Source organism: Mastomys coucha, unplaced genomic scaffold (assembly GCF_008632895.1).
Source record: "Mastomys coucha isolate ucsf_1 unplaced genomic scaffold, UCSF_Mcou_1 pScaffold15, whole genome shotgun sequence".
Classification (NCBI taxonomy): domain Eukaryota; kingdom Metazoa; phylum Chordata; class Mammalia; order Rodentia; family Muridae; genus Mastomys; species Mastomys coucha.
The window spans coordinates 141,229,320-141,243,140 of NW_022196897.1; the positions used below are offsets into that span (position 1 = coordinate 141,229,320).

The 13,821-nt window shown below is 42.6% G+C and overlaps 1 protein-coding gene across 3 annotated transcripts in view; it reads right to left on the reverse strand.

The window, feature by feature from the left end:
- Pigu (phosphatidylinositol glycan anchor biosynthesis class U) overlaps positions 1–6,518 on the reverse strand; it is an 80,810-nt gene extending 74,292 nt beyond the window's left edge. Inside the window, exon 1 of one of the 3 annotated variants that reach the window (XM_031372402.1) lies at positions 6,217–6,518. In XM_031372402.1, coding sequence (XP_031228262.1) covers positions 6,217–6,346 — 130 coding nt within the window. In that variant the 5' untranslated portion in view covers positions 6,347–6,518. The remainder of the gene's footprint in view (positions 1–6,216) is intronic. The other 2 variants (XM_031372403.1, XM_031372404.1) reach the window with 2 other exon arrangements.
- Positions 6,519–13,821: the final 7,303 nt, after the last annotated feature.

Genomic DNA, 13,821 nt, shown 5'->3' on the forward strand with positions numbered 1-13,821 from the left:
GTCAGTTCTTTCCTTCCACCTGGATCAACCTCAGGGTTGTTAGACTTGGTGACAAGCATCTTTACCCACTGAGACATTCTGAGGGACCCCACTTATTCTTTCAAAGGAGCTTTCCTTTCCATTACTACCATCTTGCTGAGGAAGAACCAGAAACTTCATACCCACATGAGCCACAGCCATGGCCATTTTCAGCCACAGAAGTACATACGCACAGAAACACTCAGGACCAATTTTGACAAATATCAACCAGATGAACTAGAGCTAGTGTGAGGTATTACCCCTTAAAGAAGAACCAGCACTTCTGTCCAACTGCCCACCTCAATAAACTCAGGACACTGGTCCATGAGCAGTCATGAATGCTCCCGCCAAAATCAAGACTAGAGCTGCCAGGGCTGAAGAGATGGCTCAGCGGTTAAGAGCACTGACTACTCTTCCAGAGGTCCAGCGTTCAATTCCCTGCAACCATATGGTGGGATCTGTAACCATCTGTAATGGGATCTGATGTTCTCTTCTGGTGTGTCTGAAGACAGCTACAGTGTACTCACATACATGAAATTAAAAAAATTAAAAAAAAAAAAAAGACTAGAGCTGCCACCAGTGACACTGTACAACTGGGTTTCTCCACAGTTCTAGAGTAGTAGAGCAGGGAAGCTCCTAAACAGCTTGCCATCCTGAAGACTAAGAGCTTCAGAGGAGCTGAGAAAAATTAAGGCTTTTCCTTGGACGAGCCTATGTCCTTATAGCTTCATTAGGTACTAACAGTTTTGAAAAGTAAAAGATACGGTGATAAAACAAGAATATAAAATGAAGCAAGGATTTGTAAAGACCCAAAAACATTAACTTTTTACATCTTATATTTATATTTTATATTTATAATGGATTGCTGTCCCTGTTTGAAACAACCAAAGAATGAATCAAGCTGCCAGATTCTAACAATATATAACAATGTACTGATACTATAAGGCTAGAAATTTTGAGTTATTTTTTTTTCTTTTGGAGGTGGTAGTGGTCAGACAGTGTCTCAAGGAGCCTCGGCTGGGTAAAATCAGTTTAACAAAAGACTGAGAGAAAAAAGCAAAAACTCAGAATTAGAGTTCAGTGGTAGAGCCTTTGACTAAGATGGACAAGTACCTAGGTTTGACCTCTAGCCACACAGAGAGAGAGAGAGAGACAGACAGACAGACAGACAGACAGACAGAGACAGAGAGAGAGTCAGAGAGACAGAGACGGACGGACGGACGGACGGACAGATGGACAGACCGACTGATTGATCGACCCTGCTTGTGGTAGCATATTCTTGTAATCCTAGAGGCAGGAATATCAGGCTAAGGCCATTCTTGGCCTCATAACTAGTTGGAGGCCAGCCTAGGCCACAAAGACTTTGTTTTGTTTTGTTTTTTTAAGATTTTATTTATTTTCTGTATGTGAGTATACTAGCTATCTTCAGACACATCAGAAGAGGGCATCGGATCCCATTACAGATGGTTGTGAGCACCATGTGGTTGCTGGGAATTGAACTCAGGACCTCTGGAAGAGCAGTAAGTGCTCTTAACCACTGAGCCATCTCTCTAGCCCCCAAAGACTTTCTTTGTTTTACTCCAACAACAACTAAATATTTTAAAAAACAAAATTAAAAAAAAAAAAGAACTCATAAGCTTTAAGCTTTTCTTTTTCATGTGTTTTTCTTTTTTTGAAATAACATTCATAAAGTACACCAAAGGAGCAACCTTGAATACACCTCTCTTTCTTTCTTTCCTTTCCTTTTTTTAGATCTTGTTTCAGAGCCTAGGAAAATCTTAAACTTGCAAGACTTTGTCTAGGCCTCCACAAGTGAACATTACAGATATGTAGCACCACACCTATGTAATATTCCTTCCTTCCACCAGGAGATTATTATCTAATTAATATTTTGGAATAGAGTGGAGTTTGGTTGGTTTTATTGCTGTGTTGGTGTAAAGCTCAGGGCTCTATAATTATAGGCAAGTAATCTACCACTGAACAACATATCCAGACCTAAAGGAAGAGGGAATCTCAGTTGAAAAACTGCCTCCACCAGACTGATTTGTGGGCATCTCTGTGGGTATATTTTCTTAATTGCTAAGTGATGCCAGCTGGCCTAGACTACTGCAGGCCTGAGCTGTACAGGAAAAGTAACAGAACAAACCAGGGGAAGCAAGTTAGTAAGCAGTTTTCCTCTAAGGTCTCTGCTTTGGTTTCTGCTTCAGGTTCCTACCTCAGCTTTCCCTGATGATGTGATCTATAAACCAAAGAAACTCTTTCCTCCTCAAGTTACTTTTTGGTCAGTATTTTATCATACCACCAAAAAGCATCCTTTCTCAAAAAATAAGGTGGAGCACAATCAGGAAGAATGTGGGTCTACACACACACACACACACACACACACACACACACACACACACATTGTGTGCACATACAGTAACACACACAATGTCTAAATAAATAAATAAGCCCATACTATAGCCAATCAAAATCTTGAATACACTTCTCTTTCTTTTTTTCCTTGAGGAAAGAAAGGAAATAGGGTCTCCATCCAAGGAGCTGGTGACTCAAAAATCTCAAAATGTCGTGTAAAACCAGAATGGATCCTACTTCACTGTGTTTGAATGCCTAGCATTAAGTTTTGAATACAACCACCTGATTGTTTGGTTTTGAGAAAAGGCCTTACTCTGTAGCCTATGTTGGTTTGGAACTCACTATGTAGCCCACTCTTGCTTCTATCTCCTAACAAATCCCTTACTTCAGGCTCTAAATGCTAGGATAACTATAAGACACACTGGGCAGTGATAGAGCACACCTTTAATCCTAGCACGTGGGAAGCAGAGGCTGGCAGATCCCTTAGTCCAAGGCCAGAATGGTCTACTGAGTGAGTTCCAAGATAGCCAAAACTACACTGAGAAACCCTATCTTGAACAACAACAGCAAAAAAAAGAAAAAAAAAAGAAAGAAAAAAAAACTATAAGACACCATGCCCTACACAATTACCTGCTTTTTCATCTATCTCAATTAAAGAATTGTAAACACAAGGGACAGATAGTGTATCCTGTCTTTAAAAGTGAAACTAGTAACTACCCTTTATTAACTATCCTTTATTATTATCTACACACTGCTCTCTCTTGTGTGCTATCAGAATATTTTAGCCGGGCAGTGGTGGCACACACCTTTAATCCCAACGCTTGGGAGGCAGAGGCAGGCGGATTTACAGAGTGGGTTCCAGGACAGCCAGGGCCACACAGAGAAACCCTGTCTTGAAAAGTCAAAAGGATCCACATGCTGTATGACTAGTAATTCTCTGTAGCCTAGAAGCTGACCCGAAACTACAGCAATCTAAACCTCGGAACGTCATACTATTACACACCAAACACTTACTACCCTACCCTCTCAGGGCCACCTAGTCAGCTCAGCCACTGTCACACTGTTCTAGTTCCTAAACTCATGACTTTGGAATTTTGGTTTATTGTGCTTTAGCACGGTTTTTCTCATTTAGTGTCCTGTCTCAAAGATGAGAAGTCACAAAGAAGTAAATGGCAGACCCAGAGAAAGACTCAAATCCTTCCTACTACTCTAGAAATCATACACAGTGTTGCCTCATCTTTAAGTTCTCCTGTCGATCTACTCTGTAAATAACAGGGCTTATGCTTCCTTCCATATCATTCAACAGTTAACTACCTCCACACCTGCTGTATCCCTGGCACCAAGGAACTTAGGCACAAATAACACAGTCCTTCAAGAAGCTCATACTACTACAGAAAGACCAGACATAAACAAAATTTTATATGAGGTAAGAAATTACTGGGGGGAGGGGGATGTTGTTTTCTTAAAGACATATTTATTTTTATTTTATGGACATTAATGTTTTACCTGCATGTATGTCTGTTTGAGGATATCAGATCCCCTGGAACTAGAGTTACAGACAGTTGTGAGCTGCCATGTGGGTGCTGGGAATTGAACCCGAATTCTCTGGAAAAGCAGTCAGTGCTCTTAACTGCTAAGCAGCCATCTCTCCAGCTCCCTTGGTTTTTGTTTTTAAGAGAGTCTTCCTCTGCTGACCTTGAATTCTATAAGGAACTTAGGCTGGTTTCAAATTCATGGTCTTACTGCCCAGGTGCTGAGATTACAGATCTGTGCCACCATGCCCAGTTCTGAGAAAGTCTTACTACAGGTATGTCTAAGATTCTAAGAATGTAGAAGAAGGAGGACTTGAAGGGAGGGGCCTTGAGTGTTCTGGTATTCAGAAAAGAGTAGAAACTAAGTAGCTTCAATTCATTTCAACAACAAATTATACACAAGGATACCAAATCCAAGTCCTACCAGCTCACACAAGAATCACCACCACTACTCGCCAACGCTAAACTTGGACAAATTCTTCTCTTAGTCCCATTTTTACTATCTGTAAAACGAGGGGCATACTACTGCCTACCACAAAGAATCCTTGTGAGGATTAAGTGAGGAGAAACAAATTTTAAAAGCTTACTATACTTCTTGACATACACTAAGAAACTTTAGAAACTTTAACTCGAGTGAAGCCACACCCTAAGAGACAACCAACTCCTATAAGGGCACTCCAACCTCCACACAAGCACGTGTCTGCACACACATCCATACAAGCACATGTGCCTGCACACGCACATAATAAATATTAAAAAAATAAGTTGATGATGTCAGAACACAGGCACTAGAGTTTGAGGATAAAGTTAGATGTGGTGGCTCACACCTACAATCTCAACATTTGAAAGGCTGGTCACCATGAATCTGAGTACATGCTGGGCTAAAGAAGGGATCCTGCTTCAAAATCAAGTAATAAGCAGAGTGCAAGGCTACAAGAAGCAGACTTCTAGGGTGTTGATGTTTTTGAGCTAGGTGCTGGCTATCCATGTGTATCCATGGATACACATGGTTCATAGAAATTCACTAAGCTCTCTGTCTATACTTAATGTGCTCTGTATGTATAATACACGTTGGGTTCTGTTTTGTTTAAAGACTTAAACTTGATCTGGACAGATGGTTCAGTGAGTAAGAGCACTCATGGTGCATACAGGAAGATCTGAATGCAAATCTGCAGCACCTCTGTCAAAAAGCAAACCCACAACAGCCTGAGCCAGAGACGCCTGGACCTCCAGCACTGGAGGATTGTAGGGTGGAGACCCGCAGAAACCAACCCCCGGGGACTCTAGGCCATACAGCCCAACTGAAATAGCTTCAAGTACAAGTAGACCCTGTCTCAGGGAATAAAGGATAGAGTAATACAGGAGGACACCAGACACCTTCCTTTGGCTTCTGAACACACACCACAAGCACACATACACACCCCCAACACACACACACACACACACACACATACACACACACACACACACACACACAAATAATAATGACTAAAAAAAAAGAAAATTAAATCAAACTGTAGCTCCAGCCCAACCCACATATTTTTTCTGCTCTAAACAGTTCATAACCTCGGGTATTTCTTGATCCTTTGCAACCTGAAACTCCTCTTTTTTCTAATCTTTTTCCAAACCTGGTCCTTCATTCGTCCATTCTGGAAAAGGGAAGGCAGTTTACTCAGGGAAAAACACTAAGGAAATAACTATAAAAACTTGTTCGTCTCCTCTTCTGGCCCGTGGCTCCTTCAGCCCAATCTCTTTGTCTTGTTGGATGCGATTGGATTTGATGAACACACACACACACACACACACACACACACACACACACACACACACACACGCTTAAAAGGCAAACTAAGAAAAACTTCACGACGAGTCCTAGACTGGGCAGAGGTGACTTAAGTACACAGCTACCTTTCTTACAAAGGCACTGATTCCCTTGGTCCCGGTCACAGGCTCGGCTATCTGCTACTCGGTGGAACACCCCCTGCAATCTCACTGCCAAAAGCTAATACTTCACAAGACTCAAAGCACACAGCACCTTCGGATATCCATCCTTCCGCGGATCCCGCTGCCTGACTCTGGATACTGGGACACGCCCCCTCGGATACCCATCCCTAGGGTAGTGGGGCACACACTCCACATCTCCTCCACACCCCATCCTCCACACCAAAGCTCCACCCTCAGCTCGCGAAGAAGCCCTAGACGCGAGTCAGGCTCCACAGAACCGCGCGCTTGTGTCCACCTCCTTCGCCTCCAATTCAATTCCCTGAGGCTGGCAGAGCGCGGACCGCCCTACTCTAGTCAGCGGCCTCACCTCTCTTCCAAGAGCTCAGTGGGGACACCACTTCCACCCTCTCGGAAATGAACTCGGCCAAATTGGAGCGAAACAAGGCCGCCCTCACGGTCACGGCCACCACAAGCACCAGGGCCAAGGGAGCCGCCATGATAGCTAAGGCGGGCGCGCAGGCAATGCGGAAGAGCCTCAAGACTAGCGCGCCACACAGTAGTACCTCGGTGGAGCGAGCGCCGCTGCTGCTACTGGAGTACGCAGACTTTGAGACTACCACTCCCAGAAAGCCCTGCGGCAGTACGATGGAAAGCGGGACGTGTCAAACTTCTAGCAAAGGTTTGGACTACGCCTCTGATCAAGCAAGAGAAGTGAAGAAATATTGTACATGTTTTATTGAAATCGTGAGGAAACTTTAAAGAAATAATTTCATTCGTGTGAATATTTTTAATGTTAAAATGTTTACCTTTATGCTTTTAAAGAGTGCGACGTGCATTATTGAACGCCAACCATCCTCAAGGCACTATATTGTGTGGCGAGGAAACACTTTGGAGCGGTTAATTATTTGCTTTGCGACCTTCAGCAAGTTATTTAACCGAGGGAAGTCAGAGCAGGAACTCAAGGCAGGAGCTTGAAGGTAAAACCATGGAAGAACCCTGCTTTTGCAGATTTTCTCTTCTGCTCATGCTCAACCAGCTTTCCTGCACAACACAGGCACACCTGCCCAGGGATGACTCCTCCTCCTACAGTGAACTGGGCCCTCTCGCATCAATCAATTTTTCAAAATTAAGACAATTTCTCACACATCAATCTGATGGAGGCGATTCTTCAACTGAGGTTTCCAAATGACCCTAGGTTGCGTGAAGTTGAGAATAATAACCAGGACAAGTACTGTGGCAAATACTATGTAAGAATGCACTTCTGTTTTTCTCCGTTCAGGTTGGTAGCTAGAAATCTCTCCAGGTGGGAGTGTGTACAGCTCAGATAGGCAAACATAACAAGTCGGGGGTTTGAGAGCCCGTTGATAAGCACTAACAGCATACCACACTTCAGTTGTTTATGTTTGAAAAGCGCTAAGTGAGTGCTTAAGAATTAGCTATAATAATTAACTATGCAAGAAATCTTTATATCCATGAAGAAAATGGAACAGTACATCGATAGTATGACCATGGTTAACAAAAAGTATTGAATACTTCAAAATAGAGAGTAGAAGCGTTTGACTTTTCCTAGGGCAAGTAATGTCTGAAGTAATGTCAGTTACCCTAAGATTACTATACTTGTATACTGTATTGCGTTATCATGCTATACCTTATCGATAGATAAGCTGTTTTAGTGAAAGAGGAAAAACTGTATTTTTAAAAAAGAAAAACAAAGGCATGGTTGAAAATACCTTGGGGGAAGGGAGGGATGCTGGTGACATGACAGGGTAATATTTTAGATGAGAACTCTTGGCTTCCAAGCAGAGGAGCAAACTCACAGTCAGGAAACAACAAATATAAATGAGAATCAGAAAAGGCCGCTGGAGAGATGTCAGCCCTCAAAGGCTAGGCTCACAACCAAAAGGACAAGAGGATCAGCAAAGAAACGAGTGTGATCCAAGGGAGGAGAGAGCATTTGTTGTGGAAGGAGACACACATAAGAGGCAAACAGAGGCAAGCGGCTGGAGTTAACAATTTGGGGATTATTCAAAGTACAAACTATGTGTCCTTGAAAAGTTTTATTTTTATTTTGAGTGATTTTGGTTTTCAGATACTGGGACTTTATATAGCCCAGGCAAGCCTTGCATTCACTGTGTCTCTGAAGATGTCCTTGAAAGTCTGACCTATTTCTGCCTTCCCAGTACTGAAATGGCAGGCTTATGCCACCACACCTGGCCTTTTTTGTTCGTATTTCTCATCATACCCCCCTGGATGACCTACCAATCTCCATATGATTTAGAGTGGTTTCAAATCTGTGCTAATCCTTTTTTTTTTTTAAGATTTATTTATTTATTTTATATACAGGAATGCTCTGTTTTCATGCACACCAGAGGGCATCAGATTCCATTACAGATGGTTGTGAGCCACTATGTGCTTGCTGGAAATTGAACTCAGGACCTCTGGAAGAGCAGCCAGTGTTCTTAACCACTGAGCCATCTCTCCAGTTCCAGCAACCCTGTTTTTTAAAGACATTTTTATTTTGGGTGGCAGAGGAAGGATATGGAGGTCCTGCATCTGCCTTTAAGTTCTGGGACCAGAAGCATGCCTCACTACACCCAGCTTCCATTGGAGAGTTTAAAACAGGGTGGTATCAGATGTTTTCATTTTGTGGACCTTTTTAAGGAATGGAGATATTTCATTGGATGAAACCCAAGGCCCTAGTGCACACTAAAGCACATGCCCCGCACCACCTAACTCATTATTCAGGTGCACATTTCTAAAAGATCACTATGTTCCCAAGCCCATTTGGGTGTTAGAGAACAAGTCCTGAACAATGACAGCAGTGGGATCAGGATGTTCAGAAAATGTAAAAATCAGCTCCAAGGCTCGTATCTAAGAAGCAGAGGGTAACGAGATCATAAAAGAATAGAGAAGGACACACATTTTGGATCCAAGCATTGTGACATACTCATAACATGAGCTTCTTTGGTCTGTACATTTTTCATCTTAAAAATATAATGTTGGTACGTGCATATTGCCTTTATGAAAAGTGGAATCTAAAGTTGCATCAACTTTATATAAAGTCCTCAAAGGCCAGACCCAGTGAAATGCTTACCACATATCTAGTGCCTGACACATATCAGACACCTGTTGTGTGAGTTACACCCTCTTTGTAAAATATTTTTAAAATATTATTTCACACACATTGGTGTTTTTTCTGCATGTGCACCACACACATGAAATGCCCCTTGGAGGCCAGAACATGGTGTTCGATCCCCTGGAAATGGAGTCCCACACCATTGTGGGTCACCATGGGGATTATTGAGACTCAAACCTGGAAAAGCAGCCAGCATTCTTAACTGCTGAGGCAGCTCTGTGGGTCCTACCTAACTTAAAATTCTTATAATGAGGACTGTCTCTGGAGAAAAATATGACCAGATGTTATGAATGAAAGTGAAATCAGAACTAACAGTTCCAAAATGTGTATCTCTCAGTATCCATAGAAAAAAGGCTTACAAGAACCAAGGCACTCAGAAGCATCTCTTGTCTTTTCTTTTTTCTTTCTTTCTTTCTTTTTTTTTCTTTTTTTTTTTTGGTTTTTTAGAGACAGGATTTCTTTGTGTAGCCTCTGGAAGTTCTGGAACTCATTCTGTAGACCAGGCTGGCCTCGAACTCAGAAATCCACCTGCCTCTGCCTCCCAAGTGCTGGGATTAAAGGCGTGCGCCACCACCTCCCCCGCCTGTGTCTTTTCTCTCTCTTTTTTTTTTTTTTAAGATTTATTTATTATTATAAATGAGTACACTGTAGCTGTCTTCAGACGCACCAGAAGAGGGCGTCAGATTTCATTATGTGTGGTTGTGAGCCACCATGTGGTTGCTGGGATTTGAACTCATGACCTTTGGAAGGGCAGACGTTGCTCTTACCCGCTGAGCCATCTCACCAGCCCCGCCTGTGTCTTTTCTATAACATCAAATACATAGGCAACAAAAGAAGGAATAAGTTGGAGCATCTTAATAAGTTGGAGTTAATGCTCTGGCATTAACTTTTCCTGGGGAGATGAGAACAAATGTCTGTTTACCCATGAGACAGCACCTGTGACAGAGCAAAGGAACAATTCCACCCAAGTCTGGCTTGATGAACCAATGAGTTTATAGGGCTTGCTCAGAGGCACATGCATGACCCCAAATAACTGCATCATGGTAAAGCCCCACCCAGCATGGGTAACAACCTCCCAAGCTGCGTAGATAGAATGCCCCCTTCAGTTCCACCTTCTATATATGTTAGTGCCTCTTGAAGTGGATGCAGCTGGGAGAGTGGGGGAGGGGTGAGAAGGAAGGACCAGCATCTCAGGTGAGAGTCTTCTTATGAGGGACTGCCCAGAAGCCTGACCTTGAGGGTCACACAGCTGCTCAAAGTAGTAGCTGTTTTGTGCCTTGAAGCTGGGGTTCCATAGCAGGCTTCATCAAAACTGAAAACTGTCATGCCCCAATAGATACTACCAGAAAATAAAGACAGCCTGCAGAAAATCATGTACTAGAATTTTTCCAAAATATGTAAAAAAAAAAAAAAAAAAAAAAGTTTTCAGTTTTTACTTGTGTGTGCCTGTGTAAATGTAGCTACAAATGAGTGCAGCGCCCACAGAAGAAAGATGGCTGGACCTTTAGAACTAGAGCTACATGCACCTGTGAGCTGGATGACATGGATACTAGAAATCAAACTTGGGTCCTTCGGAAGAGCAGCAAGAGTTCTAAGATGCTGAACCATCTCTCCAGCCCCTTAATTTTTTATTTACATGTATTTAATTTGGGGTGAAAGGGTCAGTGATATACCATGGCATTCATGAGGGGGTCAAAGGACTTGTGGGAGTCAGGCTTCCTCTTCTAATCATGTGAATTCCAGGAAGGCTCCAGCGTGCAGGAGATGGCTTCACCTGCTGAGCCATCTCACTGATATATATTTATATATATATATACATACTCCTACAACTCACTTATGAAAAGACAAATTCTTCAATGAGCCAAGGATTTCAACAGACATAGCTGCAAAGGAGATACACAGATTGCCAATGAGTGAAGTCCCTGATAAGATGCTCAGCCTCATTGGTTACTGGGAAAAGGTAAATCAAAGTCACCAATGACCTATCAACTTTACAACTCACTGGGATGACTGAAGAAAAAAACAAACAAAATAATACAGTCTGGAAAAACAAATGCCTCTGCGCATTGCAACTAGAAACATAAAACGTAGCCACTTTGGAAAACAGTTCAGCAGTCCCACAAAATGTTAAAGCTTGAGATGGGCTCATAGCTCTGTGGTTGAGCTCTTCCTGTGTATCTGAGAGGAATGGAAACACATGTCCACACAAGTGTGCGCAACTTCGTCATAAAGCCAAAGCAGATACACTCATAACTTGGTAAACAAAATAGAGCTGTATATCTATGCAATAAAACATAGCTAAGCAATAAGATATTATGAAGTGCTGATATATACCACAATATTCAAGAGCCATGAAAATATTTGCTAAATGAAGTAAACCAAACCACAAAACCATTTATTATGTAGTTCCATTTATACAACATGTTCAGAATAGGCAAATGTACAGCAAAAAGGTTAGGACTCTGGGCGGCTAACTGGGAAGGAAAGAGTACAATTTCTTCTGCTTCTCTTCCTTCTTGTGCTCCTGGGGATTAAACCTATGGTCTTTTTCATGTTGAGCAAGCACTCTACCACTGAGCTTATGCCCACATTATTTTTTTAGCTTCCTTCTTCCCTCTTCTTCCATTTCTTCCCCTTCCTCCTCTTCTTCCTCCTCCTTGTCCTCCCACTCTTTCCCTGCCCCCTCTCTTCCTCCTTCTATTCCCTCTTCTTTTAGGCCCCAGACTCAGTAGTCAGCCAAAATGGCTTGAACTTTCAATCCTGCCTAGGCCACCTAAGTGCTGGAAGTAAAGGTGTGAGCTACCACACCCAATTTACAATGCACTGAGGTCAAAGCCAGGCCTTCCCGCATGCTAACTACAGCCTATCAACTGATCCATATTTTTGTTCCTCTGACTTCTTTTACAGTGTGTGTGTGTGTCTGTGTGTGTGTCTGTATCTGTGTGTCTGTGTGTGTGTGTCTGTGTGTGTGTCTGTATCTGTGTGTCTGTGTGTGTGTATGTGTGTATCTGTGTGTGTGTGAGTCTGTGTGTGTGTGTATGTGTGTATCTGTGTGTGTGTGAGTCTGTGTGTGTGTATGTGTGTATCTGTGTGTGTGTGAGTCTGTGTATGTGTGTATGTGTGTATCTGTGTGTGTGTGAGTCTGTGTGTGTGTGTATGTGTGTATCTGTGTGTGTGTGTATGTGTGTATCTGTGTGTGTGTGAGTCTGTGTGTGTGTGTGTGTATCTGTGTCTGTTTTTAAAGCAGTATCTTGCAGTGCACCTCTGATGACTGGATACTCAAGATGTAACCCCAACTAGTCAATAACTTGTAGCAATCTTCCTGCTTCAGCTTCCTGAGTGAGATTTCAGCCATGTGCCACCATGACAGCTACTTCTTTATCTTGAGACAAGTCTCCCAGGCTGGCCTGAAACTCTCAACCTCCTGTCTTAGTCTTCCCAGAAGCTGGGACTATAGACCTATACCACTGGGTGAGGTAGTAGGACTTCCTTATGAAATAATCAAAATCTTCTAAAAATTAGATTGTAGCGATGGTTACACTGATCTGAGAAGATACTGAAAACCACTGAACTGAATCAGCTCTTTCCTCTGCCATCTGGGTCCCAAGGATTAAACTCAGATGGTCAGGCTTGGCATCAGGCCCTATCTGCTGAGCCATCCCAATGGTTCCTCCAGTCTGCCCTAAAAGCTGTGATGCCCTACAATAAGCTGCATTCCCCATTTCTCCAGGAAATTCTGATATTTCAGACTCAGAAGCCATACCCTGAAAAAAAATCATATTGAAAGGCATACACGTCCAGTAGTCTATGTAACAAAAGGATGAACAGAGGAATAAGCAAATAGTGCTTATTATGGGCCACATTCTGTGTGTATATGCATTCTTATAGCTGCCTTTGTGCCTCACCAGCAATAAGGAAACTGAGGCATAAAGAGACTTGGTAATTTGCCCAAAGTCACATGGCAGGTGGCACAACCAGGATGTTTATGTAAGCTCTAAATATTATAGCTAATTGCTCTGCCCCAGTGGAGCATAAAACATCAATGAGAGGAATTTGGGTTGGGTTGAGTTGAGGTGGGTTGGGTTGTTTTGTAGTTGGAGCTGAAGAGGAAGGGTATTTAATAGAAAGGAAGTCGTAAGCAAGGTGGTTCCTCTCCTGAGAAACCAAACATCCCAGGTGATAGGTGAGATTTCTTCAGAGCAAGAAACTGAGGCTCTGAAATACTAAGTACATAGCATTAAGCCACATGCCTGAGTTGATTTTTATTTACCATTTACTGAGCACCTGTCACCACTAGACACTGCTAAGCACAATAGAGATAAGATCCACCTAATACGGTTTGTGGATTCCGAATAGCAAACCCATTCTGTTTATCTTTAACATAAAAGAAATTAATAGAATGGTGTTTGGGAGCACACCACATTAAAGAGTAGACTGGGGAGCCAGACACAGAAAAGTCAGGATCCAGGTAGGCCACACTGCTGGCCCTGCTTAGCAGAAGAACTATTTAGATGGCCAACCTTTCCATCACTAGAATAAGAAAATTTGAATTAGAGTTAATGACCTTGTACACCTCACTCCAGAAGCATTGTGCTCAGAAAAGAGGATGACGGTATTGATTATGATCAGGTTCAATACCTTGCTGCCTCTTGGCTGTGTACATGGCAACAAGAGAAAAAAAATCTGTGAGGAATTTACCATCATTGCCCTAAGACTCTAAAAGCAGTTGGATGGAGCCAGTTCATTGATGTGTTATGCTCCACCGGGCTCCGGCAAACACTAATGATGTTTGTGGTGTGAAAGATAGACACAGTCCTTCCCATATTGGAGTCTAGG